This window comes from Labeo rohita, chromosome 6 (assembly GCF_022985175.1).
Source record: "Labeo rohita strain BAU-BD-2019 chromosome 6, IGBB_LRoh.1.0, whole genome shotgun sequence".
NCBI lineage: Eukaryota > Metazoa > Chordata > Actinopteri > Cypriniformes > Cyprinidae > Labeo > Labeo rohita.
In genome coordinates this window covers 13465339-13490591 of record NC_066874.1, presented here as the reverse complement: position 1 = coordinate 13490591, position 25253 = coordinate 13465339, and the positions used below count along the sequence as shown (strand labels likewise).

Sequence of the window (25253 nt, the reverse complement as noted above, 5' to 3'; positions counted from 1 at the left end):
AAGTCAAACTGAAATGCTGGTGGATTATTAGGAGAGACTTCTTGAAGCACAAAAGGCTATTAAACTATTACATTTTCATTCATATGCACTATTAAACAAAATAGTTATTCCAAAACTGAATATTCTTTTATCAAATGAGAAATGAGAACTGCAGCTAAGGTGAATAAAACCTGGGTAAATTTGTAAATCTGGGAAAAATTACTGATAATAGGAATTAAAGATCTAATTTTCCATGATCTTTTGGCATATAAGAGGTCATTGTACTATAAACACATCCTATAAGTTTAAGAACTTAAAACTTTGTCATTACGCTAAAAAAAAAAAAGTTTATATTGAAGCCAAACTATTAAAACGACATTTTGGAATTTGTCACATTATGTCACATTATTACATCATAGTGTGACGAAAGACTGCCTCTGCAGAATAAGATCAACTCCTACTTCTTGTAACGCGGACTCGTAGGAAGCATGTAAAATCCAAGTGCGAGCTTTATTATACAGATCGTAGTCAGACAGGCAGGGTCAATCTCCAAACAAAAGTTGCGAAGGCAAAACAATAGCGTAATCCATATAAACAGGCAGAGTCCAAAAACCAGAGAGAGCAGTCCAAAGTGACAAATGAACAGGGCTGAGAAACGAGGCAAAAACTATGGCAATGAACTAGACAAAAGTGGCAAAAGCAAAGGAAAACAATGACAAGAAACCAAACCGTGTAAATCAAAAACAGGGCAATGAAAACAGGAAAAACGCTTGGTAGAGTCCGCTGAGCAAAACAATACTTCGCGGTCTCTGTTTGGTTTAGGCCTCCTTTTATGGCCACCAAACAGGAAGTAACCAACGAGGCAGCAGAGGGAGCAGCAACAGTCAGTTCATGGGTAAGGGCTCCCTCTGCTGGCTTGGCGTTACAGAACCCCCCCCAGGAGCGACCCCTGGCGCTCAAACAACAACAGTCCAGGAGGGTGGGGGAAACAGAGGCAAAACAGAGGGTGGGACGGAGGGCCAGGTCCATGTAGAGGAGGTGGGCCTGGATCGTGGAGCAGGGACAGACAGTGAAGCACTGGAGGACCTGGACCATGGAGCAGTGGCAGACAGTGAAGCACTGGAGAACCTGGGCCATGGAGCAGTGGCAGACAGTGAAGCACCGGAGGACCTGGACCATGGAGCTGTGGCAGACAGTGGAACCTTGGAGGACCTGGGCCGTGGAGCTGTGGCAGACAATGGAAACTTGGAGGACCTGGGCCGTGGAGCAATGGTAGACAGTGTGACCTTGGAGGACTTGGGCTGTGGAGCAGTAGCAGACCGTGAAACACTGGAGGACCTGGGCCGTGGAGCAATGGCAGACAGTGGAAACTTGGAGGACCTGGGCCGTGGAGCAATGGTAGACAGTGTGACCTTGGAGGACTTGGGCTGTGGAGCAGTAGCAGACCGTGAAACACTGGAGGGCCTGGGCCGTGGAGCAATGGCAGAGTAGGAAGCCATGGTGGAGTAGGCAGAGCAGGTAGAGCAGGGAGCCATGGCGAGGCAGGCAGAGCAGGCAGAACAGGAAGCCATGGCGAGGTAGGTAGAGCAGGCATAACAGGGAGCCATTGCAGGGCAGGCAGAGAAGGCAGAGCAGACAGGAGCAGAGATATCCACAGTGGAACTAGTGACATCCATAGCAGAGTGGTGTGTTCACGGACGATTTCCTTGGCCGTGGCATAACAGGTAGAGAGTTCATGATAGGCCCTCGTGGCTGTGACATGACAGGCAGAGAGTTCATGGGAGGACGCCGCCCCCATAGGAGGATTTACAACATATGCTGACACCTCTGGAGGCATGGGTGCAGATTCTTTGACAGACGTGGCAGTGAGTTCATAAATGGACGCCACCTCCATAGGAGGTTCTACAGCGTACGCTGACACCTCTGGAGGTATAGGCGCGAACTCATGGACAGACGAGGCCTCTGGAGCAGACTCGTGGATGGACGAGGCCTCTGGAGCAGACTCGTGGACGGACGAGGCCTCTGGAGCAGACTCGTGGACGGACGAGGCCTCTGGAGCACAGTGTGCAACCCACACACTGAAAATGGCAACGGCCATTACAGGCAGCACAGTAGATAGTGGGATGCTGTGGACTTGTGGCTTGGGAATGTGGGTTCTGCGTGGCTTGGGAGCGTGGGCTCTGGGAGTTCAGCTGATACGTGATGAGGCTCTTGGTGGTCAGCTGAGACGTGAGGTGGCTTAGGAAGGTCAGAGGGGACCTGGTGAGGTTCTGGTAGGACAGCCGTTTCTTGACTTGATTCATGGAGGTCTGCCATGACTTGACTCATGGAGGCCTGCCGTGGCTTGACTTGACTCAGGGAGGCCTGCCGTGACTTGACTTGACTCAGGGAGGCCTGCCGTGACTTGACTCGTGAAGAACAGCTGTGACTTGACTTGGCTCAGGGAGATCAGCTGTGGCTTGACTTGGTTCATGAAGGTCAGCTGTGGCTTGACTTGGCTCATGAAGGTCAGCTGTGGCTTGACTTGGCTCGGGAATAACAGCAGCAACTTGACTTGGCTCATGAAGATCTGCTGTAACTTGGCTTATGGAAATCGGCTGTGGTTTGGCTTAACATAGACAACCCAGCTGTAACTTGACTTGATTCAGGAACAACAGCTGTAACGTGACTTGACTCAGGAACAACAGCTGCGACTTGGCTTGACTCGTGGGACACAGCTGTGACTTGGCTTGACTCGTGGGGCACAGCTGTGACTTGGTTTGACTCGTGGAGGACAGCTGTATCTTGGCTTGACTCATGGAGAACAACAGCTGTGTCTTGGCTTGACTCATGGAGAACAACAGCTGTGTCTTGGCTTGACTCATGGAGAACAGCTGTAGCTTGGCTTGGCTCATGGAGAACAGCTGTATCTTGACTTGGCACAGAAAGTGTAGCCCTGACTTGACACCGGAGGATCAGGCATCACTTGATTTGCTTTGGGTGCAGCAGACATGGCGAGATGAGATTTGGATGAGATGATTTTGACTTGATGAGGCTCAGGCGTGGCAGCCATCTTGGCCGGGGACTGAGACGGGGCAGCCTATCTTGTGAACAGGCTTGGGGATGGCGGCCATCTTGTGAACAGGCTCGGGGATGGCGGCCATCTTGTGAACAGGCTCGGGGATGGCGGCCATCTTGTGGGCTGGCTCTGGGATGGCGGCCATCTTGTGGGCTGGCTCTGGGATGGCGGCCATCTTGTGAGCTGGTTGTAGGAGGGCAGGCATGGTGTGAGCAGGCCCTGGAGCGGCAGGCATGGCGTGAGCAGGCCCTGGAGCTGCAGGCATGGCGTGAGCAGGCCCTGGAGCGGCAGGCATGGCGTGAGCAGGTGGTGGTTTGGCAGATGTGGACTGAACAGGCTGTAGCTTGACAGACGTGACGTTAGCAGACCTTGACTTGGTGGGTGTGACTTGAACAGGCTTTGACTTGGCAGGCATGACGTGAACTGGTTTTGGCATGGTGGACATAACTTGAGTAGACTTTGGCTTGGCAGGCATGGCATGATAGGGCTCTGACGTTACTTGAATAATCCCAGATGAGACTTGAACAGGCTTTGGCTTGGTGGACATGATGTGAGCAGGCTTTGACTTGGTAGGCTTGGCGTGAAAGGTTTCTGGCTTGCTTGACATGACGTGAGCAGGTTGAGGTATGGGGGTTACTGCAGGATTGCGGGGTCCCCCCTCCGCAATCCCAACAGTAAAAGGTGAGCCGCTTAACCGGAGTGCAAGGTCTATGTATTTTTCAAGAGACCAATGTGGGGTATTACATGGCATCAAACATGAAATGTCCTTACATAAACCAAAACAGAAAATGTCCTTGAGAGATGTATCATTAAAGTCCACCTGATAGCACAGTTCACAGAAGTCAGTTACGTAATCCTCAATGGGCCGGTTACCTTGGCGGAGGTGGAGGAGGTGTGATGCTGGATCCATGGTTTGATCTGTATCTTCTGAAAGCCACTGGATTTTTGGGTGGCGAAGTATTCTGTAACACGGACTCGTAGGAAGCGTGTAAAATCCAAGTGCAAGCTTTATTATACAGATCGTAGTCAGACAGGCAGGGTCAATCTCCAAACAAACAAAGTTACGAAGGCAAAACAATAGCGTAATCCATATAAACAGGCAGAGTCCAAAAGCCAGAGAGAGCAGTCCAAAGTGACAAATGAACAGGGCTGAGAAACGAGGCAAAAACTATGGCAATGAACTAGACAAAACTGTGGCAAAAACAAAGGAAAACAATGACAAGAAACCAAACCGTGTAAATCGAAAACAGAAAAAACACTTGGTAGAGTCCGCTGAGCAAAACAGTACTTCACAGTCTCTGTTTGGTTTAGGCCTCCTTTTATGGCCACCAAACAGGAAGTAACCAACGAGGCAGCAGAGGGAGCAGCAACAGTCAGTTCATGGGTAAGGGCTCCCTTTGCTGGCTTGGCGTTACACTTCTACATCAATGCCTCTTTAGCAGTGAAAAAAACACAGCCTTTGCATTGCCTTCTTTCTGATCTTGGATGAACTTTACTTTTAATAAAGTTCCAGATTGCATCAGTAAGAACCTGTTTGTTCAATTCATTTTACTGCAGTTTTGTTTTGTTTTTTACAATTCAACACAGTGTTTTCTGGCTATATTGGATCCAATAGCAATGTTGCAACACACAAGCATTTTTATCATGTGTCAATATTGCTTTGCCTGTTACAGATCACCACCATTATTTATATATTGCTTTTTATAATGCAGATTGTGTTAAAGCTAGGGCTGTCCTCGAGTAAAGTTTTTTCTGGTCGACTAGTAGTTGTTAATTTTAACCATTAGTCGACTATTAGTCATATGTTTTTTAATAAACCATATAAATCATAATAATTAGCCTTTAATAGACTAATAAGTGCTCGAGCACACATAAAAAAAAGCTTGCCAGAGCACACCAGCAGATCTAATAATTGTGAACATGTCTGGGAAAAACAGCAAGGAGATTGCATTAATGTTTTAATAATTTATTGATAAACTAGCGCTTTCTTTGTTTTTCGGCTCAGGAGATGAAGTCAGGCGGCACTAAATTGTCATCTCCGCAGTAATGATGCACTTGAATGCATGTTTCATATGGCTTACATAATCTTTCTAATGTTTTCTATTTGAACTGGTTCATTTGAAATTAAACATTTCACAGATATTCTATAGATATATTTTTCATGTTGGAGTTTCCAAGTTTCGCGCTCAAGTTCACAGAGACCGAGACGGCAGAAAGCGCATCCTGTTTACTTTAATTATGTAGCACCCTCTTCCCCCTCAGGATGGCTTACCTGAGCACTTAGGACGGGCACTCGTGTTCGAATGGGATAGTCTCTCGACTGAATAAACCAAGGAACCTCTCTTAAAGTGCATATTGCAGGTTAGAGACCCCAGTGAGTTAGTTTATAGAAAAATAATGTAGGAACTAGATTTTCTTGAAAATACAATGGATCGCAATGATCGTTCAGACGTGGAGGAGCACAGAGCAGGTGTTTTAGTGAGAGACCAGTGTTAGCAAACGAAACTGAGGAAAATCAGTGCTGCAGGGAATTACATACATACTGCGTGGAGAATGTGACCCCCACACTTGATGTGCAGTGCTTGACTGATTATTTTATTACTCTGAGCTGAATACTTGAATGTATAAATAAATAGTAAATTAAAGATTTGAATATCAAAACAACCGGAAAAATGTTGTTAATCAATTACAAGTTGCCTATATTTAGGTCACGACTACATATAGTCACTTTTTAAAGCCATTGGTATAAGACAATCAATATTGACAGCATACAGGCAAGTTGTCTGCTGGGCCTATGGTATTCTGCATGTGTAAACCCTTACTTTCAAGTGTTGTGTCAGCCATTAGTAGACAGTTTACAGAAGAAGGATGACTTATAAAGGTTTTAAATGGCCCCATTTTGGTGAAAATCAAAAAATAATCACAATCACAAATGGTCTTACTGTATAAAAACTTGTTTATGAAGTTTACATCACATATATATCAAGCAGATCTACATTTATGGTTAATTCAATTCAGTTTTATTTATACAGCACTAAATCATAAATATTATTTCATAGCATTGTTAATACCTAACTCAAAACACAGCATTGCAACTATTTAAAAACATTCAACAATCTTTCAGTGTGGGTATCATACTAATGTGCGGCTCTGCACTTTAAAAACACATGCAAATACTGAATATCACTTTCATGATAATGCATTGAGTCAAGTCCCAGTAAAAATACGTTCGAGTCCGTGACAAATCCGAGTCACCTAAAAATTGTATTTGAGGCCGGACTCGAGTCCGAGTACCCCAACTCTAGCGAATTTCTTACGAAATGGATGGATTAATAACATATGATGCTGGTGGAGGAATTTCTAGAGTGTGTTTGCTTGATTGAGCATTGCAGTTCACACATTGTAGCATCGCGTGCAACAGTTTCTCATTAGACAAACGGTAGCTTTTGTTTCAATAAATAGTTTGAGATGAAGAAATTGCCATTGCATGCTTCTATTTAAATGACCTACTTTCGTGATAAAATATCACTGTAGCATGAACTTTTTCCATTTTCCATAAATTTCACCCAAAAGTCAAATATCCCTAACTTTCTCTCCGATTGGGTGTTTTTTCTCCTTTCTCTGATTTGTTATAACAACATCAGAAATCTGGAACCCAGAATATTTTGATCGATGAGCCATGAGAGCATTCCTAGTTGGTACTGTGCTCTACCCATTGGTTTAGCAATGAAAAAAGGCATGGAAATCGAGCAATGGAAGATTAAACATACAGTACAATGTAATTTTGAATGCACTTATGATTTTTATTTTAAAAGCCTATTACAGTTATGACAATATGACAATATTTTTGGTGAGTTTATAATGTAATCAATCTCTCATTGTTATTACATTATGAGCTCAAAATTTTATTAAGTTTTGAGAAAATTATTACATTATGAACATTTTATTACAATAATAATGTAATACTTGTTACATTATATGCAGTTTTTACTGTATAGTCTCACCAAATTCCACACTTTTAACTTGTGATAAAATCTAAAACTTAAGAGGTTAAGTTCGTTACAACAATGGTTTATAGATTTCAGCCTATATGCAGCCATTGAGTACTACAGCCATATAGTAGCTACTGATATTTTTGATATTTTTAGACCATTATATGTCACCAAACTCACCAAAATTTAAGGTTTTGGCTTTCTGAACTTACTGTTCAACTAACTGTGCTTGAGGGTTAAGATCATTCCACTCCAAACCACAGTGAGGCAGTGTTGCAAAGAAATTCTCTCGTTCTGGTTTTACGGTTGGACGAGTCTCGCGATAGAAGAAATCACATAGCCGCGGAGAAACATGGCAGCGCTGTTTGAAGGATACACGTTGTGTGGTGTTGGACCAGTGCAAAATTCCTGTAATCTAGGGATTCTGGGAGTTGAACAGGGCAGAGATAACGACCATATTCTCGTCACTGACTCTTCGAGATCTATTACCGTTTACAAGGTAAAATGAACTAGATATAAAGTACTGTTTGTCTAATGAGAGTTGTCGCACGAGGTGCTACAATGTGTGAACTGAAATGCTAAATCAAGCAAACACACTCTAGGATTTTCTCCACCAGCCTCATATGTTATTAATCCATCCATTTTGTAAGAAATTCGCTAGCTATTTGTATTACTGTTTAACAGTTTTTCTGCTGACTAGGTGTCTGATCAGAAGCCTACGGCCAGTTGGTCAGTGAAACAGGGACAGAAAATTTCTTGCCCTGCTGTGTTTAACACGCAGTCCCAGGAATATGTGGTCGTTACAGATGACAAGGTAAGAAGACCGATATGATGTTCCCCTTAAAACTGCTTCAATTTCACATGTTAAGAACTTCATTTAGGGATGATTTTTGTGTTGTAGGTCGTCAGAGTTTGGAAAGAAGATGATGTCAACCTGGAAAAGGCTTTTAAAGCAACAGTAAGTAAAATTAAATTTCATAAGGTTTGACCTGAACTGGTTACTTTTCAATCAGCAGGTGATTTTTGTCTTAACCTACAAATAGAATATTTTGCCTGTATGCTCTCACATAAAAGCTTATTTTATTGAGTTGTTAACTTTATACAAGTAAGAAATTGTACACACACACATTCAGAGGCAAGAGGCTTGTCTTGAGCTGCTGCCCCTTTAATTTTATATATGTTTTAATAAATTCTACTTATTTTGCTAATTATCATGCTACTGAAAGCTACATTGTATTTTTCAGGAGGGTGATAATGTTGCTGTTTTTTTAAGTAATTAAACTCACAGCTTCACTAAAGAGAGGCTGCACAGAACAGTTAGTTAAAACACAGTCTCTTTCTCAAATTCATTTCAATAAATGTAACCTTACTACATTTCTTATGACAGTGTCTTATTGCCATGTAAAAAAAAAAAAAAAAAAAAAAAAAAGATTACAAGATTAAAGGTGTAATATCTCTAGAATAACGTTGAAACTATGAGAATAAAGTTGAAATATTATGAGAATAAAGTTAATACTAAGAGAATTAAGTCAAATGTTTAGAGAATTAATTTGTAGCAGTTCAGTATTAAAGTTGCACATGCAAATGGCCTGGATTGGGAGCACTGGGAGATATTCCAAAATCTCATCTTTCAAAATCTGTCAGTTTTATAGCGAAATACAAAGAATATATCCATTACAATAATGTTTTTTTTTTAAATGTGGCATGACAGATTGCTGTATTCACTTAAGTTTAAGTGGCATGCAAATCAGTCATCTTTCCGATTACAATAATGAGACATTCATTTCATTTCATTTACATTAGGCTATACTGTTTTTTCCTGTCTTCTGATGTTCCTTCACTTTTATATTTTGCTATAAACTTGAAATAAACACGTTTATAATTAGGGCTGGGTATCGATTCAGATGTTCCGATTCGATTTCGATTTTCAAGTTCTTAATTCGATTTCGATTCGATATTTGATTTTCGATTTGATTTCGATTTGAATTCTTGATTTGACAATATGAATGAATATAGATTTAATACAAATCCTGCATTTAAAAAATAATAAATCTTCGGTTGGCTGTTAGGCTGCGGGGGTGCTAGAATCTGCACGTCTGGGTGATGTTTTGTCAAATGGCTCTGCAGATTTGTAGTATTACAGCATTTCACCTCAGAGTTACAAATCAGGCATATAGCTGTGTTCTTGTCCACTGTAACTTTATCATTCTTGCGCAATGTGAAATGCTTGCATACCTCTGACTTTTTATTTGAAGGTGTGGTTGGTATCGGGAACGCACCTGAATCCGCCATTTTATGAAGGAAATGAATGAATAACAGACTCTCCATTGTATCATAGCGCAAGGTAAATAATGGGATGACACCTAGTGGATTAGACTAGTAATAAGATCAGTGTAAATCTTATGTTTAATGCTTGTGTAAATAAATATCGAAAAAATCGATACGTGTCCATTGAGAATCGATTTTGAATCGACTACATTTTAAAAAACGATATATCGAAAAATCTATTTTTTTGCCCAGCCCTATTTATAATTAGAATTTTGTGATAACACTGACAGAATTTGAAAGCTGGGCTGTTATTAAAAGCAACAGAGCACAAACTTACTGCGATTACTGAGTGGCTGGTGCTCTACAGATACCGAATAGAAGACGTTAAATATTACGTCAAATCATTTACTGTGCTATACCGTGAATAAAACAGTTTGTTAATAGTCACTTAAAGGGGTCATATGATGCAGTTTCTTGTTGTCCTTTGTCTTTGGTGTGTTACAAGCCGTTTGTGCATATATAAGATCTGTGAAGTTGCAAAGCTTAAAGTCTCAAACCCAAAGAAATATTTATTATTATTGGGTAGATTTGCATAACACAGCCCATATGTATTTTCAAAGAAATAAGGCGTAACTTTTTATACTGACTCATGGCTGTAGTATTGTTTCAGCTGCTGGCATGTTGTGGAGATGTGGTGTGTTTCATTGTGAAAGTGAAAGTACTTTATTTAGCCTTCCAAATAAGGACACAACTAGAAATCAGTGGTTAAGTTATATTTACAATGCCGTTCTGGAGCAGTACAACGCAAATATTCGAGTGGGTGCTGCACATTTTACGGAGGACCGTTTCCTAAACCTGGGAGAGTAGCCTACAATGCCAGCTGTACACAATGGGTCAAGGCTATAAAGTGGGGCAATTTCAACATTGCAAGGACAGTCTGGTGTTTCTGACTCACGGTCTGTATGTTTTCATATTTTAAGAATTTGCTACTCAGATGAGTTTTGAGCAGTGTAGAGTAGTGCTTGTTGTTTGTCGTTTGTACGATCACAGTCGCTGGCATGGTGTTATGTTTACACAATGCAACGTGTAAAAAGACAGTACGAGTCATTATAATCAATAGTTATGTCCCCTCTGGATGCAACAAATGCCTAGTTTATAATGGGTTTTATTGTTTTTGTCTTGTCGCGCCGGGAAGCGGCATCCCAACGTGGTAAGGGGTGTAACATTTCGATCACACGCTTGAGGTATTCGGCCAATCACAACGCACCGGGTAGCTGGTCAATCAAAGAAAACCTCGATGTTCAGAAAAATGAGCTTTGTAAAACTTGACGGGTTTCAGAAAGGCGGGGCAGAGAGGAGCAACAATTTGCAGTATGTGGAAACTAATGTGCTTTTTGAACCTCAACCCGCATAAACACATTGCATTACACCAAATACACAAAGTAATGTTAATGCTAATCTTTTTAGCAACATCATATGACCCCTTTAACATTATATACCTCAGAAAAGACAATAATGTAACTTATGTTAATGAGTTGGAGTCCACTTCTACTTCAATAACGAATGAAATCTAAAACATGAAATATTACTTCCAAGCATACTGTCCCTGCGAGTATGACACATGGTATGATTTCTGCTAATAATCCCACATATATTTTTAGTCTTAAAATGGGTTAAATAAGAGAGCTATGGCACCCTCCAAAGGAATGTCGGTTGGGTGTGTGAGCTTATGTTAAAGGGGTGGTCTAATGGGTCTTTTTAAAAGCTTGATTGTGTTTATGGGGTGCAAAGCAACATGTCTTCATGCTTTGTTTTTTAATAATTGCATTATTTTTCAAATATTTTGCATTTATTTTACACTGCTTTTTAGCTAGCTTAAAAACGGCCAGTCGATTTCCTGTTTCTGTGAAGACCCTCCCTCATAAGTTCGCAATGGGCTCTGATTGGTTAGCTGGCCGAGTGTATTGTGATTGGCTAAAACGTCCCGCTCCTCATCAGCGGCATGTACTCTGGTTTTATTGTAAACAATGGCGTGGTCAATATTGCTTATCAATTTGAGACCGAATGAGACGCAGAGGATATTAGTGAAGAGAATTGTGCAGAACTTGTGCAAGCACAGCTCTTAATGGTAGGCCTGTTTTTTATTTTTTGTCTCATACTTTTAGATATGCTGCTATTATGCTATTGCTTATGCTAGCTTTTAATATACAGTTTTATCATGATTAAAGCTTTAATACAGAACGCCAATCGCATGCACGTCCATGTTTAACGCTTGTCATAGCCATGTGAAAATAAGTGTATAAGTGGAACAGTTCAGTGTTAGAGAGAGAGATGCAGAGCAGGGGATGAGGGGAACAGGGCTGAGAACTGCTGCTTTAGAACATTGATTTTAAAACTTGTCAATCCATTAGAATGCTTAGAAGACAGAATCGCGTTTTCTACAGCATATGAATAGATTTTTACGTGCACCCCTAGTCGTCTTCCTCTTCTCCAAAGCAGCGCAGCATTTAAGCACCCTTCATTGCATGTTACCGGGGGCAGGGTTATCTGGGTGTATGATGTCATTAACCCGGAATTATTTTGTTATAGTCTCTTACCAGCCGTTCTCTGTAGGCGACGCTATGCTAATTCTGTAAAACACACTTTCTCCCTTTGCATTGAACTTTGAGCTTTGTAACTTTGCAGATTTTGTTTATGCTCACACAGCTACATTATACACTAACAAAATTTAAAAAGGTGAAATCTTATTATATGATCCCTTTAAGATAAAAGTTGTTTCTGTTCAGTCTGTTAATAAATATTATATTCTTGATATTAAGCCGTTTCCATGAGTCCTTAAAATTGAGTCTTCCTCATCCCAGTAAAATAATGCGGCCACTCGGAGGCAATAATATTAAAATAAGTTCCAGTGGCCTGGCAACTTCTCTTAAGCTCTTAATCCGGGCCATTTGCATGCTAAATATAGGCTATATTGTAACTTTTAATTTCTACCACTTAGAATCTCCAAACATTTTGACTTTATTCTTGTAGTATGTTGATTTTATTCTTGTAATATTTTTTTACTTTATTCTCGAAATATTATGACTTTAAAATCTTTACATTTTTAATGTGGCACTAAAACGCCATCATACTTTTTTTAGATCTAGCAATCTGTAGATGAAATAATTTATGATTGCTTTAACTTGCCCATGATGGCAAGTCATTATAGTATAAGTGTAATTACATACAGTCATGTGAAAAAGTTAGGACACCCTATTGAATTCCATGGTTTTCCGTATCAGGACATCATTTAAAAAAAACTGGGCCTTGGCTGGTCTTACAATTTCAAAAATAAAACCTTGGATGAACAACAACACATGACAAATTGTACAGTGTCATTATTTACTGAGCAAAAATAAAGCCAAAATGGAAAAGCCATGTGAGACAAAGTTAGGACAACCTTACTGTTAACATTGGAATTAAGAGGGTAAATAACAGTCAAGCACAAACACAACCGCAAGTCTGAGTGCCTCTATAAAAGCATAAGCTTTGGCAGTTTGCTGGTCTGGAGCTTTCAGGTGTGTGTTAACACTATGCCAAGGAGGTAAGACATCAGCAATCATCTTAGGGAATCAGTTGTTGCTGCCATCAATCTGAGAAGAGTAATACGGCCATTTCCAAACAATTTTGAAGTTTATTCAGAAGTGGAAGACATTTAAAACAGACACCTCTCCTTCCAGGAGTGGACGTCCCAGAAAATTCACCCCAAGATCAGACCGTGTAAAGCTCAGAGAAATGGCAGACAACCCAAGAACTACACCTCAGACTCTACAGGCCTCAGTTAGCATGTTAAATGATAAAGTTCATGAGAATACCATTAGAAAAATATGGGACAAAAATAGCATGTTTGGAAGGCTTGGCAGAAGAAAGCCTCTTCTATCTAAAAAACAAAAAACAAAAAAACATTGCAGCACAGTTTAGGTCTGCAAAGTTGCATCTGAACAAAACACAAGTCTTCTAGAATAGTGTCCTTTGAACAGACCGATGTGAGAGACTGATAAAGTCACACAGAAAATAAATGCTTTGTCACACATGGCCTTTCCCTCTTGGCTGTATTTTTCTTAAATAATGACACTGTGTGATATGTCATGTGATGATGTTTATCTGAGGATTTATTTTCCAAGTTTTAAGACTTGCCAAGAACCAGATAATTTATGTCCTGATACAGAAAACCATGAAATTCAATAGGGTGTCCTAACTTTTTCACATATGACAGTGTGCGTTAAATTCAAGAGCCACTCTACATAAATTAGAAAAATATTAAATATGGCTGTTCCCATTTTTTTTTTTTAATTTAAAGTTCTTTGTTTTTCATTACCACTGTTTTTTAAGGTTTTTTTTTGTGTGTGTGTGTGTGTTTGCCATACTTTTTGTGGTGACTTTGAAGGATCATGTGACATTGAAGACTAAAGTAATAATGCTGAAAATTCAGTTTTATATCACAGGGATAAATTTTGTTTTCACAAATTAAAGTAGAAAAGCATCATATTAAATTGCACTAATATTTCACAATATTACGGTTTTGTGCATTTTTGTTAAAATAAATGCAGCCTTGATGAGCATAAACTTATTAAAAAAAAAAAAAAATACAAAATTTACTGTTCCCAGACTTTTAAACAGCAGTGTAGGTATAAAGCTACCAAGCTCATCTAAAAATCTAAGCTTATATGCAGTCATGCTTAAAACTATTGATTCTAAAACTTATTTGTGTTTTATATTATCTTTATGGATTTCTATTATATTAAAATAAAAGCTTTATTATTAAACAAAAATGACTTGTGTGTAGTGTGTATATACATATATGTGTGTATTTATGCATAATATGCACAGTACACACACATAGTATGTAAATATAAACCTATTTTGAATCGAATTTTGAACACATTTATTTGCAGTTTTAAATGTGGGTTCACTTGCGAGTTGCAACAGCCGCATGGTTTGTGCAGTGCATCGTTTTAAAGCTAATGCTAACCATTTTAGTACTGCATTAGCTTCATGTGTGATGTTCAATGCTCATTTATGTCAAGGCCTGTTTATATGAAGTGTAAGTTTCTAGTTTAATTCCTGAAATCGGCCAAATTTAGTGACTTCCAGTTGTGTCATGTTTTATTCGACTGTTGAGATGTCTATGAACCTGTTGTTTGATTTCTCTTGGAAAGAGCAGTTTTGATCAAGTGGATTGACATTTACACTGCAAAATCAATGTGGCCATATTTTCGACCACCTCCAAATGTTAAAGTGGACTATTTTAAAAACACTTTGGACTCCAGTCACAAATGGATTGTCTGAAACTGATGTTAATAAGTGTAACATTTAAACCTCAATATCTTGAGTTTTTTAGTGGTTTTTTTTTTTTTTTTTTTTTTTTTTGACTCTTTCAGGTTTCAGCTGATGTTCTCAGAGTGCTGTCAGCTACTGACGTTGAGCCTGTGGTACTATTTTGCTGTGGGGCTGTCAGGTTCCTGGACTCACTGCTTGCTTCCCCACAACAGCCCATAGAGGTTGTCTTGGCAGAGGATGAAATTATCAGGTCAGATCACAGACTTCTGACTATAACATTTAAAGCAGGGCTTTATATTATTAAAGCTGCAGTTCATACATTTTTTTGGGTTAAAGTGCCCCTATTATGGATTTTTGAAATTACCTTTCATGCATTGTGTAACAGCTCTAAGTGAATGCAAACATCCTGCAATTGTTTTAAATCTGAAAGTGCACCGTGTGTGCGTGATGTGTCCATGTGAATCCTCATGTTCTGTTGTTTGCTGCTTTTTGCGCATGTAAAATGAATCGCTGAAAAACAAATTTACGTATTTTTGACAGGTGACAGACACTTATTTTTTCTAAAATAATTAAATTCTACTTTAAAATAATCTTGTCGGTTAACATTTAATAATCGGTTAATGAGCGTTGGCTGTCGGTTAGGAAAAATAACTGAAATGAACACGGAGTCATTTGTTGTTTGTGTCAAACTCTATGGTGTTAGACATTATCCTCAGAACAAACAACAGAACAATACAAGGCAAATAGAAATATGATCCAGGCCAAACAGACACTAAGAGACTATCAACACATGTACTCTAAATGAATTTTCCATATTACTGCTCTTGTAATTTTCTTAGTAGAGTATTTCTATCGGTTGTGTATTGGCACTGCTCTTTTTGCACAGATTTCTAATAGTTTGAGAAGTAGCTGTGAGTACTGGTGATTACCATATCAGATTAGATATTTCATGTTGCACAAAAAGACCCACTGTGAGTGGTGAAGTAATGTAAGCCTGGAATTTCTTGTCAAGTTTGTTATAAGAGCTCAATTTAAATAAATTGAAGGCTTACCATAGTGAATCGGGATATACAAAAACACAATTTTGAACGCTATTTTATTTTTTGTTTTGCAGTTTTTAAATATGGGTTTACTTTCAACACCGGTGTGGTTTGTGCAGTGTATTGTTTTAATACTGCCTTAGCTCAGTATGTGATTTTCAGTGCTCAATTATGTCAAGAGCTGTTTAAATGAAGTGTAAGTGTCTTGTTTAATCCCTTTTCACAGGTGGAGCTCTATCGTTAAGGCAGAGCACCAGCTTGTCATTTTGTTCAGCACAGAAAAGGTTTTTTCCTTTGAATCTTTGTGGATATTTATTCTATCAGTACATAATGGATATAAGCTAAAAATCAGCTCTAAACTTTTTTTTTTGTTCTTTTTTTAGAGAGGAGAGCATTGCCTGTATGTTCAGAGATTTAACCCCAACACTCTTGTGAAACACAGATTTGAGACTGAACCTGGTCTCTCTGCACCCATTAGCTTCTCTGCCACATGCAGGGGTAGTAATATACACCTGTTATACTTATGTAAGTCTGTTCTTATTTGTTTTATCATCTGACCCAAATTACAGTTTTGTAGTACTAGCAACCAAATTGCGCTGCATTATTTCAGATTTGAATGGCAGTGTGTATGAGAGTCTGTTGCCACTCAGAAGTTCATCTACAGGAGCTGAAGGTGTCCAGGCGCTATCTCGCTCCCTATGTCTCAGTCTTCCTCTTGGGGAAGAAAAACTGATGTCTGGTGCTGCTGTTGTGCTTGATGAGGCTCATGTAGCTGTGGTTGGATTCCCCCACCCCTCTGCTGGAGCTTGTAAAGGTGATCTTCAAAACTAATAATTGATTCTGTTCATTAGGGCTGTGCAGTATTTTTGCAGACTAAAAGATATAATAGCTATTATTTTAACAGGAAGTCTCATTGAGATTAAAATCTCTTTTACAAGAGAGACCTGGTCAAGGTATTAGCTATATATTAAGACAGCATTTTAAAATACAAAAAATACGCAGTATGTAATATAACAAAATAGGAGTGTGCAATGTGTATCGTCTGTGATATCGTAACTGTTGTTTTAACAATGTGCGATTTGACATTAGCGAGTATAAAAAGCAATAAGCAAACAAAGCACCCCTACAGAGTGCATGCATGCATGCATACATTACATGACTATAGGTTAAACTAGTGCACTATGCATTTAGCATGGTTCAGTCTATTAAAATGCATTTAGAAAGGTCATAAAATTCAAGATAAGGGGGCAGAAAATGTATACGTTTAAATCATTTCATATAGTTAATATCACACAAACAGTGACTTTTTTTTCCCTGAATGAATCAACCATTTTAATGATTTTGTTCAATCACAATGACTCGCCTAACAGTGACTTGCTGCCATCTACTGCCAGTTTTAATTTTACATTTAAAGTATCTTTTCATTTTGAAATAATTCAAAATATCAGTATTTGACGTTGTATGTTTAAAATATCTAAGCAGTATTTATGTATTTGTAACTGCAGGTTAAAGCATTCCGTGTCCCTCTGAACTGCATTAAACGGTGTGTAAATGCATCTAAATGCTAGTTCTGTAAAAACTAAAAACTAGTTCTGTAAAAACTTAAGGAACATTGAAAAGCAAACACTTGGAAGATCATAGCTGTTAACTACCAGCACTAAGACAAATAAGGGTAAAACCAGTTTGAAGCTGAACAATTTTAATTTAAAATCAATTTTAAGCTCACCAGAGCTTTGGAATTACTGAAATGGAGCAAGTATTTAAATCAGAATGAAAGTGTATTTTTGCTTGAATGCCCTTACCAAAATAATTTAAATAAATAGAAAACAGAATGTGGAACCCCTTTAGATATATCAGGAAAATCAGATTTGAGATCCTCCACATGAACATGCTAAATTGCCCATCACAACCCCCCGACAGTGTTTTTAAATTCAGTGTTTCGATGTTGTTGTACAATACATATACTATGATTACTATATGAATTATAACCATTATAAGACTTTCACAAACACAAGACTACTGCACACCCCTACTCTACCATTCTCATGATTGACATTGTGCTACTTTTTTAAACCTCCCTCCACCCCCTTCCCTTTTTTTATTACTCTGTATCTGATTGGTCCAGTGATCATTGGGTTGTTGTCATCCATAGATTACCTTTGCATCTGGAACACGCATTTTCAAACTCTTCAGGCTAGTAAGGAAATGGCAGGAAGAATCTATAGTAAGGTGTGATTATTTTATATATATGTATATGTGTGTGTGTGTGTGTGTGTATATATTAGCGGTTGGGTCGTAAAAATTTCATCATAATCTGTTATTACCTGTCATTTAAATTTTCATATTTTAATTAGAATCATGATTTCATGATTTTAATCATGAACCTAACGTTACAGGACGACAGTGCAGTGTTTAAAAACAAACATAATGCGCTAGGGCTGGGTAATACACACATATGTATGTGTATATGTATGTGTGTTTGTGTGTGTTCTTTGTAAACATTTCATGAAGATGCTACATAAGTTTGATCTTGCAATAAGAGAAACACATAATTTCTCCTGAATACAGTTGTGGTGTTATTCTGGGAAGCTGTATGTCTGTCATGGGAAGATGCTGTCAGTAATTCCTTTTGAGTGCCAGAAGTCATCTCTTGCAGTTGCCATGGGAAAACTGAAGGAGCCAAGTCAGAGTGGTAAAGACTTTTCTGTTGAAATATAGAACTGCCATTCTACATTTCATATATGTCTTTTCTAGAGTGAAATTAAAAACATGTTAAATGACCTTTTGCCTTTATCTTATGCAGAATCCAAATCACGCAGCTTTGCGTCTTCCTGGACTGCCCAGTCTTACGGTGATGTCACACAGGCAACAGAAATCAAAAGCAGAATGTCAACCAGAAATGTAAGAGACTGTTTTGATTTTACAGTGGGTTTAATTCTTGGATTTAATTACATGGCAAAGCAAGAACTGAGAAAAAAAAAAAAAAGATCCAAGTCGCATTGGGTACAAGTCACATTTGTTTTTTGAGAATGTGTGAGTTCAAATATGATGTGGTCACATTTTTGTGAGTACGTGGTGTGCGCTGCTCCAAAGCGTCTGCTCCATACAGCAAGTGTTGCAGAGCCATGGCACATTGTAGCAGGAGTCAGATTTCATTGCTCACGTAAAGAGAGGTGCTTTCAGTACAAGCACCCTGGGTGTTGAGCCTGTGTCAGCAAGAGCATGAAGGTGTGCGCAGCAAAAATAACGTGTATATTAAGGAAATGATGGCAAAGAATTTGGTTTTCACCCTAAAGTAAAAGACAGCTTCTTAAAACCAGATGTGATGAATCGGTGTGCAACGGTACGTCGGTTCATACCGAATGGTTCACAGGGTAAATTTATCACTATGCCCTTCGAAGGGCAGAGCCCTTGGAGTTTAGACTTTGGAGTGAATAGAGCATGTGCGTGCCATTTATGTAGATGTTTGGAATGCATAGGGCTACACGATAAATTGCATGTGATTTATGCGCAACTGATAAGCTACGCAATATTGCGTTCATAATCGCAGATGAATCGCATTAGATTATGAACACGATTTTGCGTATCTTGTCAGTGATTTTACAGCTGTGTGTATTAATTGCCACTCCAGCTGAACGCACGTGATAGAGATTTACTACTAATCACAGAACCAGCTTTACTGACTAGATGAGCATGGCAATCGCATGCGATTTAGCGTGCAGTCCTAAGAATGCAGTTGGCAAAGGGAGCGACGTAATTTCCTCATCTTCAGCTGGCATGTTCCTGTGACAACACAGCATGGTGTCTGTCAGTAGATGTCTTTTTATTGTTGTTAGCATAACTGTTGCAAAGAACATATATATTGTATATTTTAAAAAGTTTTATATATATTACTATTTTTATATATTATATAGTATATTTTAAAAACTTTTTCAAATATATGTTTATTTGCAACAGTTATGCTAAAAGCTTGTTGTCTTTTTGCTGTTTACCTCATGTTGAGCTTTGGAGGCCTGCTTTCTTTCTTTCTTTATTTATTTGATTCCTCTGTATTTCCTAAACGTTTTGTAATTTATTAGTTAGTGTATAATACAGCATGTCGTGTGTGCCGTGCCTCGATGTATTGGTTTTAAAAGTAATGTAAGTGGGGGTATAAATTAGGGCTGCCCCCGACTAAAGATATTCCTAGTCGACTAACACTCCTCCATTTTAGCGATTAGTCGAATAATCGTTCATTTATGATATTAATATAATAACTTGCGTATATACAGGGAAAGGTACAGTCCAAGTTGAAGTTTAACACTTCCATATGACAGAAAATGCCTAAGCATGATATTAGCGCGTTCAAAATGAAAATTAAGCGCTTAAAACAGAATAGTAAAGCCTTTAAAGTATACAGCGCTTACGGACACAAAAATCAGTGGCCGGAATGTTATAGGCTAATTATAATATAAAAACAGCAATCAGACTGCCTGTGCATTTTAATAATTTATCATCAAAAATACAAACTGTAACAGTTACATGTCAAACAAACAAACAAAAAAAAAACAATTTTGAATAAAATAAACTAAAATTCGTTCTTTAAAATAAATCAAATAAACTTAGGCCTAGTACAAAACAAGGCAAAAAAAACAAATAAATACTGTAGCAAAAACGCTGTTTGGTATAAAAATACAGTGGAAAATTAATATAATTTTTATATTGTTCAAAAGGAAAATTAACAAAAACGAACAATTTAATAAATGCACATGGCACATCGCACAACGCCAAAACTTAGAATAAAAAAGAAGGCAAACAAATTAACAGCCTAAGTATTTGATTAAATTGTTTAGAACAACTATATTTAAGACAAAATGTGGAACAAATAATTTAAAGAACACTAATACAAATCAAAAATATCAGAGCAAAGCCGCAAACTGCCATTAAGACGACGGATGAGTCTTGACCTGAAACAACAAATTGCAAACATCAGACTAATTTTTCTAACAGAATAAAAAACAACTTCTGCATTATATAAAAACGAATAAATAAAAATATGTATTTATTTATTTGAATAAAAATACCCGTTTTTTTTAATAGCCTAACGGATAGCAAACAGAAACACTACAAAAAGGAAATTAAGCATTCTTACCTAAGCTTTCAATTCGATTTTATTTTTTTCATATTATGTGAGAGGAACACCAGCTTGTCCCCATTGTTGGGAAGAAGGGAGCTTCTCGACTTGTTCACAATGAAGCTGGTGTTCTGACAATTTGTGCTACCCTGTCAGATTTTGCTACCTCCCATTAAAACAGATGGTAGCATAATTTGACAGCGAAAAATGCTACCTATCAGATTTTGCTTCCAGCATGATATTAATATTGTGTGAGGCTTTATTAACGTGTACACCTACCCCAACCCTAAACATAACATTACAGTATGAAAAACACAGTGTTGGTAGCACAATCTGACAGGTAGCATTATTTGTTAAAACACCGGCCTTTGAAAAGATGCGCTCTGATGGAGTGGATGTGGAAGGGATACAGTGGAGGCGTTTAGCTGCTTTGACTTTTTTCAAAATGATCCCACACTTTGGACTTTTTTCCTGACATAATTATTAGCATCAGCCAGACACCTCTCCCACAAGTGCGCTTTGGTATACCGCGAGGCACGAGATCGCGTTGATCTCTCGTTGCTTTGATGTCATACACTGACTGCGCAGCCCCTGATTGCGTAATTTCAGGTGAATTTCTTTTTTTTTTTTTTTTTTTTTTTTTTTTTTTTTTGCGACTAACCGACTAATGAAAATGTATTCGACCAAGCCCTCTTCATATCAACTAACGTTTAGTCGACTATCTGGGGGCAGCCCTAGTATAAATTAGGGCTGCAACGATTAATCGAACGATGTCGTGAGGCGCGTTTAGTCAATGAAGCCGGTACTTTGATTAGTAGTAAAGCTCCATCACGTGCGTTCAGCTGGAGCGGCAAGTAATACACAGAGCCGTAAAGCACTGACAAGCACTGACAAATTTTTGGCGTAGCTTGTCAGTGCTTTACGGCTCTGTGTATTACTTGCTCTGTGTACTGAACGCACGTGATGGAGCTTTACTACTAATCAAAGTACCGGCTTCATTGACTAAACGCGCCTCACGACATCGTTCGATTAATCGTTGCAGCCCTAGTGTAAATCAGATGGTTTGTCACAATACGATACAATATACTCTCATACCCAGTGATATGATATTTGCTGAAACTTTAAAAAATTCTACAGTAAGATTTGATACAGCAGTATATAGATCGATATGTTAATATTATATTATATACCTATTTTAAAGAATCATCTACATTTTTCTTAAATCACAATTGATTAGTTAGCATTAGATTTATTATTAGTTTGTTTTCAATTTAAGAACAAAGCACAGAACCAGTATACTGATAACATGCATTTTCTTTGTTAACTGTTTACATCAATTGTATAACTATAGTATACTAATAACATGCCTAACTGACTGTGTTTACTAGGATATTCACAAAAATGTGCATTTTGGTGTAATTAGGGGCCAAGCACTGAAGGTGCGATGAGACCTATTGTATCTGTTGACGTTCTTCTTCTTCTTCCAATCTCTTGAGTCTGTGGCAGCCCATAAAACTGCTTGCAGGACAGTTGTGAAATTTGGCACACTCATAAAGAACAGTCTCAACATTAACCATAGTAAGTTTGAAGTCTCTAACTCAAACTCTCTAGCGCCACCACTTGTCCAAAATTGCAATCATTTTATGCTAATAACTTTTGAACCTGAAATTATTTTTTCCTCTGAATCCTTGGGTCATGCCAAGTCGAATGAAGTCCAAAATTCAAAAATCGTAAGGTTTAGTATTTTTCCTATAATTTTTGTTTGTAAAACCTACTTTTTTCGAACTCGTCCTAGACGGTTTGTCTGATTTTTCACTAAAATTGACTCAGATCATCTTCAGACCATGCTGGCAAAAAGTTATGGAATTCAAGTTGATTACTCAAACCGTTCTTGAATAATGCACGGACGAATTTTACGAACAGTGTGCAAAAATGGATGCGAGGCTGTGTCTCTGGTTTAAACAACGGTTTAGGCCAAACCAGCATGGCCTGAGGCTACCGGCAGTGTTTCTGTGCAGTGCCACTTAGTAGTCAGGAGATAAGAAAAATGGCTATTTTTGCTTAGAACTTCTGAATGGTTTGGCCAAAAATCACAAAACTCGGTGCATCATGCTGAGTCCAACCATACCCAGTTTTCCCATGTTGGCCATATTGAATTGTCAAAATGTTATATTTTACGAACGCACTGACGTTATCATTATGAAACACTGTATGTGTCTTCGACACCGCGGCCTGACAGTACTCAAAGTTTGGCGGCAGCGCCACCTTGTGGCCAAAAGTTTTAAAGAAATTTCCAAAAATGCTAATAACTTTTGCATACATTAGCCTATTGTAATGTTTTGTTGCAAATTAATTAAAAATTGATAGTGATGTATAGTGATATATCTCATCTTAATTAAATATAAATACACTGTACACAATTACACTTAAAAATAGGGGGCACTATGTGTGCTGTATAAATAACGTTTAGGATGTGAAGGAATTTGTGTATAACTCGTTTGTGGCTTTTCATCATTATAGACATACACATTATATACATTTTTTTTTTTTTTTTTTTTTTTTTTTTTAATTCAGAAACGTGCAGTGCTACTATTTCTTTTTTCCTGTTTGAATTTTATTATGCTGCAGATAAAAATAGAACAGGCCTATAGGCTAAGGTTAAATGATGTGAATATGCATCTCCAGAATAATCGCATGCACAGATGCACATTGCCATTATAGTAGTCAGCACCGAACAACAGGCAAATAAAATACAGACTGAGCTTACAAAAGTGACATTACAAAAGTAACATTAATGACAGGCAGCAGTGGCTGATGTCTGTGCACGGCTCCAAAACACCCTTGTTTTCTTTCTCAACTCTACATTCACTAACCGATTGTGTTTATGGGATATTTTGGGGTATTTTATTAATTCTTTCCTTTATCTTAGTAAAACGTGAGGCACTGTATAATTTTGTTCCCAATTTTGTAATTTTGTTATTTAGGCCTAAAACAAATAAATTAAACCTGGCCACGATTTAGCTGAATCATTTAAACTGAAAAGGGATGGATTAATAAAACATCCTCACTTTTAATCTCAAGTTCTCTCATTATAATCATCAGTGCATAGATGTGCAACTTCATGATACAATTTGAGTTAAAAAAAAAATCCAGGAGTGTCGCCTCATTAAATTATCACTCATGAAATTTGACACATCAACAAAAATATAAAATGTCAATATAAATATGAAACGGCTAAATAAATATCATGATTATAGAAATAGGCTGTTTATCTCCGTTAATGTAAGGATGATGCATTCGTTATATAAATGACTAAAATAACTAAAAAATAATTACTAAATAGTCTTTTTTTTTTTTTTTTTTTTTTTTTTTTAAATATGTATTAATACTTTTAAGAAGAATAGGGCAATAAAAGTAATCCTTACCATAAAAAAAACTAAAGTCTTTACCAAAAGAATAAAACCCTGTTTAACTTGTGCATTTGGGTCTGTATTTTACAGGGAGAGGCCGGCACGATCACTTGAATTTTTTCCTGATAGCCTAATGAAATTTAAAATTAGGGTGCCTCACATACATGGAAATATATCTACTAGGGGTGAGAATCGCAGGGTACCTCACGGTACAATAATATCGTGATAAATGGCTCACAATAACAATAATATCACAATACAGCGATTTTTGCAATAATCGATAAATATTGCTAGACAATCCCATAATGATACATTAAGATATCAGTCTAACTGAGAAAACAAAATGCCTGAGAAAAGGTTGTGCAAGTTTTTTCTAAGTCCAAGCTGTTAGAAAACAGAACAAACGTTCTGTAAATCAAATTTAACATAATTTTTATTTTTGGGCTTAGCTTACACTATGTGTAAACCAGCGCATTTAACTGCTTATCAATATATTGTACTAAATTCCTTATTTTATCACATCGTATTTCTAATTAACGCATATAGATGTTACTGAGGTGAATGTTTGTTACTATATACAGACGGATTCTGATATATCGTATTTGTTTACATCAGTCTAAACCACATTTGCCTCCTCTGTTAATTTAAGGACTGTACAATGCAGGATAGTGTAAGTGACAATTGAACAATCATTTTAGTTTCATAGTGGACTAGCGTTACCGCTCGGACAAGATTTAGTTTCATCATCCATGCCATAGGTACAGGTTTATGTTTCCACTAGTCAGTGAGAGAGAAGGGAGAGAGAGGAAGAGCATCTAGAGCGCTGCACTCTCATATGGGAAATCCACCTGCGATCCGAGCTGAGAGGTTAGGCTACTTGTAGACTAAATATGCATTCTGCAATAATAATGAGATCAGTACGGTCCATGCTGATAGCTGTTCCAGGGCAGTTTTAGTTCTCATCTCTCTCTCTCTCTCTCTATGTATATATATAAATATAAATATAAATTTATGTATTTATATATTATGGGGTCTGTTATGGGGTCCACTCAGTGATCAGAGCTTCACTAGATG

General features: G+C 38.0%; 1 protein-coding gene across 1 annotated transcript in view; it reads left to right on the top strand.

The window, feature by feature from the left end:
• The first annotated feature begins 7343 nt into the window (after window positions 1-7343).
• nol11 (nucleolar protein 11) overlaps window positions 7344-25253 on the top strand; it is a 32998-nt gene continuing 15088 nt past the window's right edge. The window contains exons 1-10 of the mRNA XM_051111879.1: window positions 7344-7528; window positions 7730-7843; window positions 7931-7987; window positions 14718-14866; window positions 15883-15940; window positions 16040-16181; window positions 16267-16470; window positions 17809-17885; window positions 18225-18348; window positions 18460-18557. Coding sequence (XP_050967836.1) covers window positions 7382-7528; window positions 7730-7843; window positions 7931-7987; window positions 14718-14866; window positions 15883-15940; window positions 16040-16181; window positions 16267-16470; window positions 17809-17885; window positions 18225-18348; window positions 18460-18557 — 1170 coding nt within the window. The 5' untranslated portion in view covers window positions 7344-7381. The remainder of the gene's footprint in view (window positions 7529-7729; window positions 7844-7930; window positions 7988-14717; window positions 14867-15882; window positions 15941-16039; window positions 16182-16266; window positions 16471-17808; window positions 17886-18224; window positions 18349-18459; window positions 18558-25253) is intronic.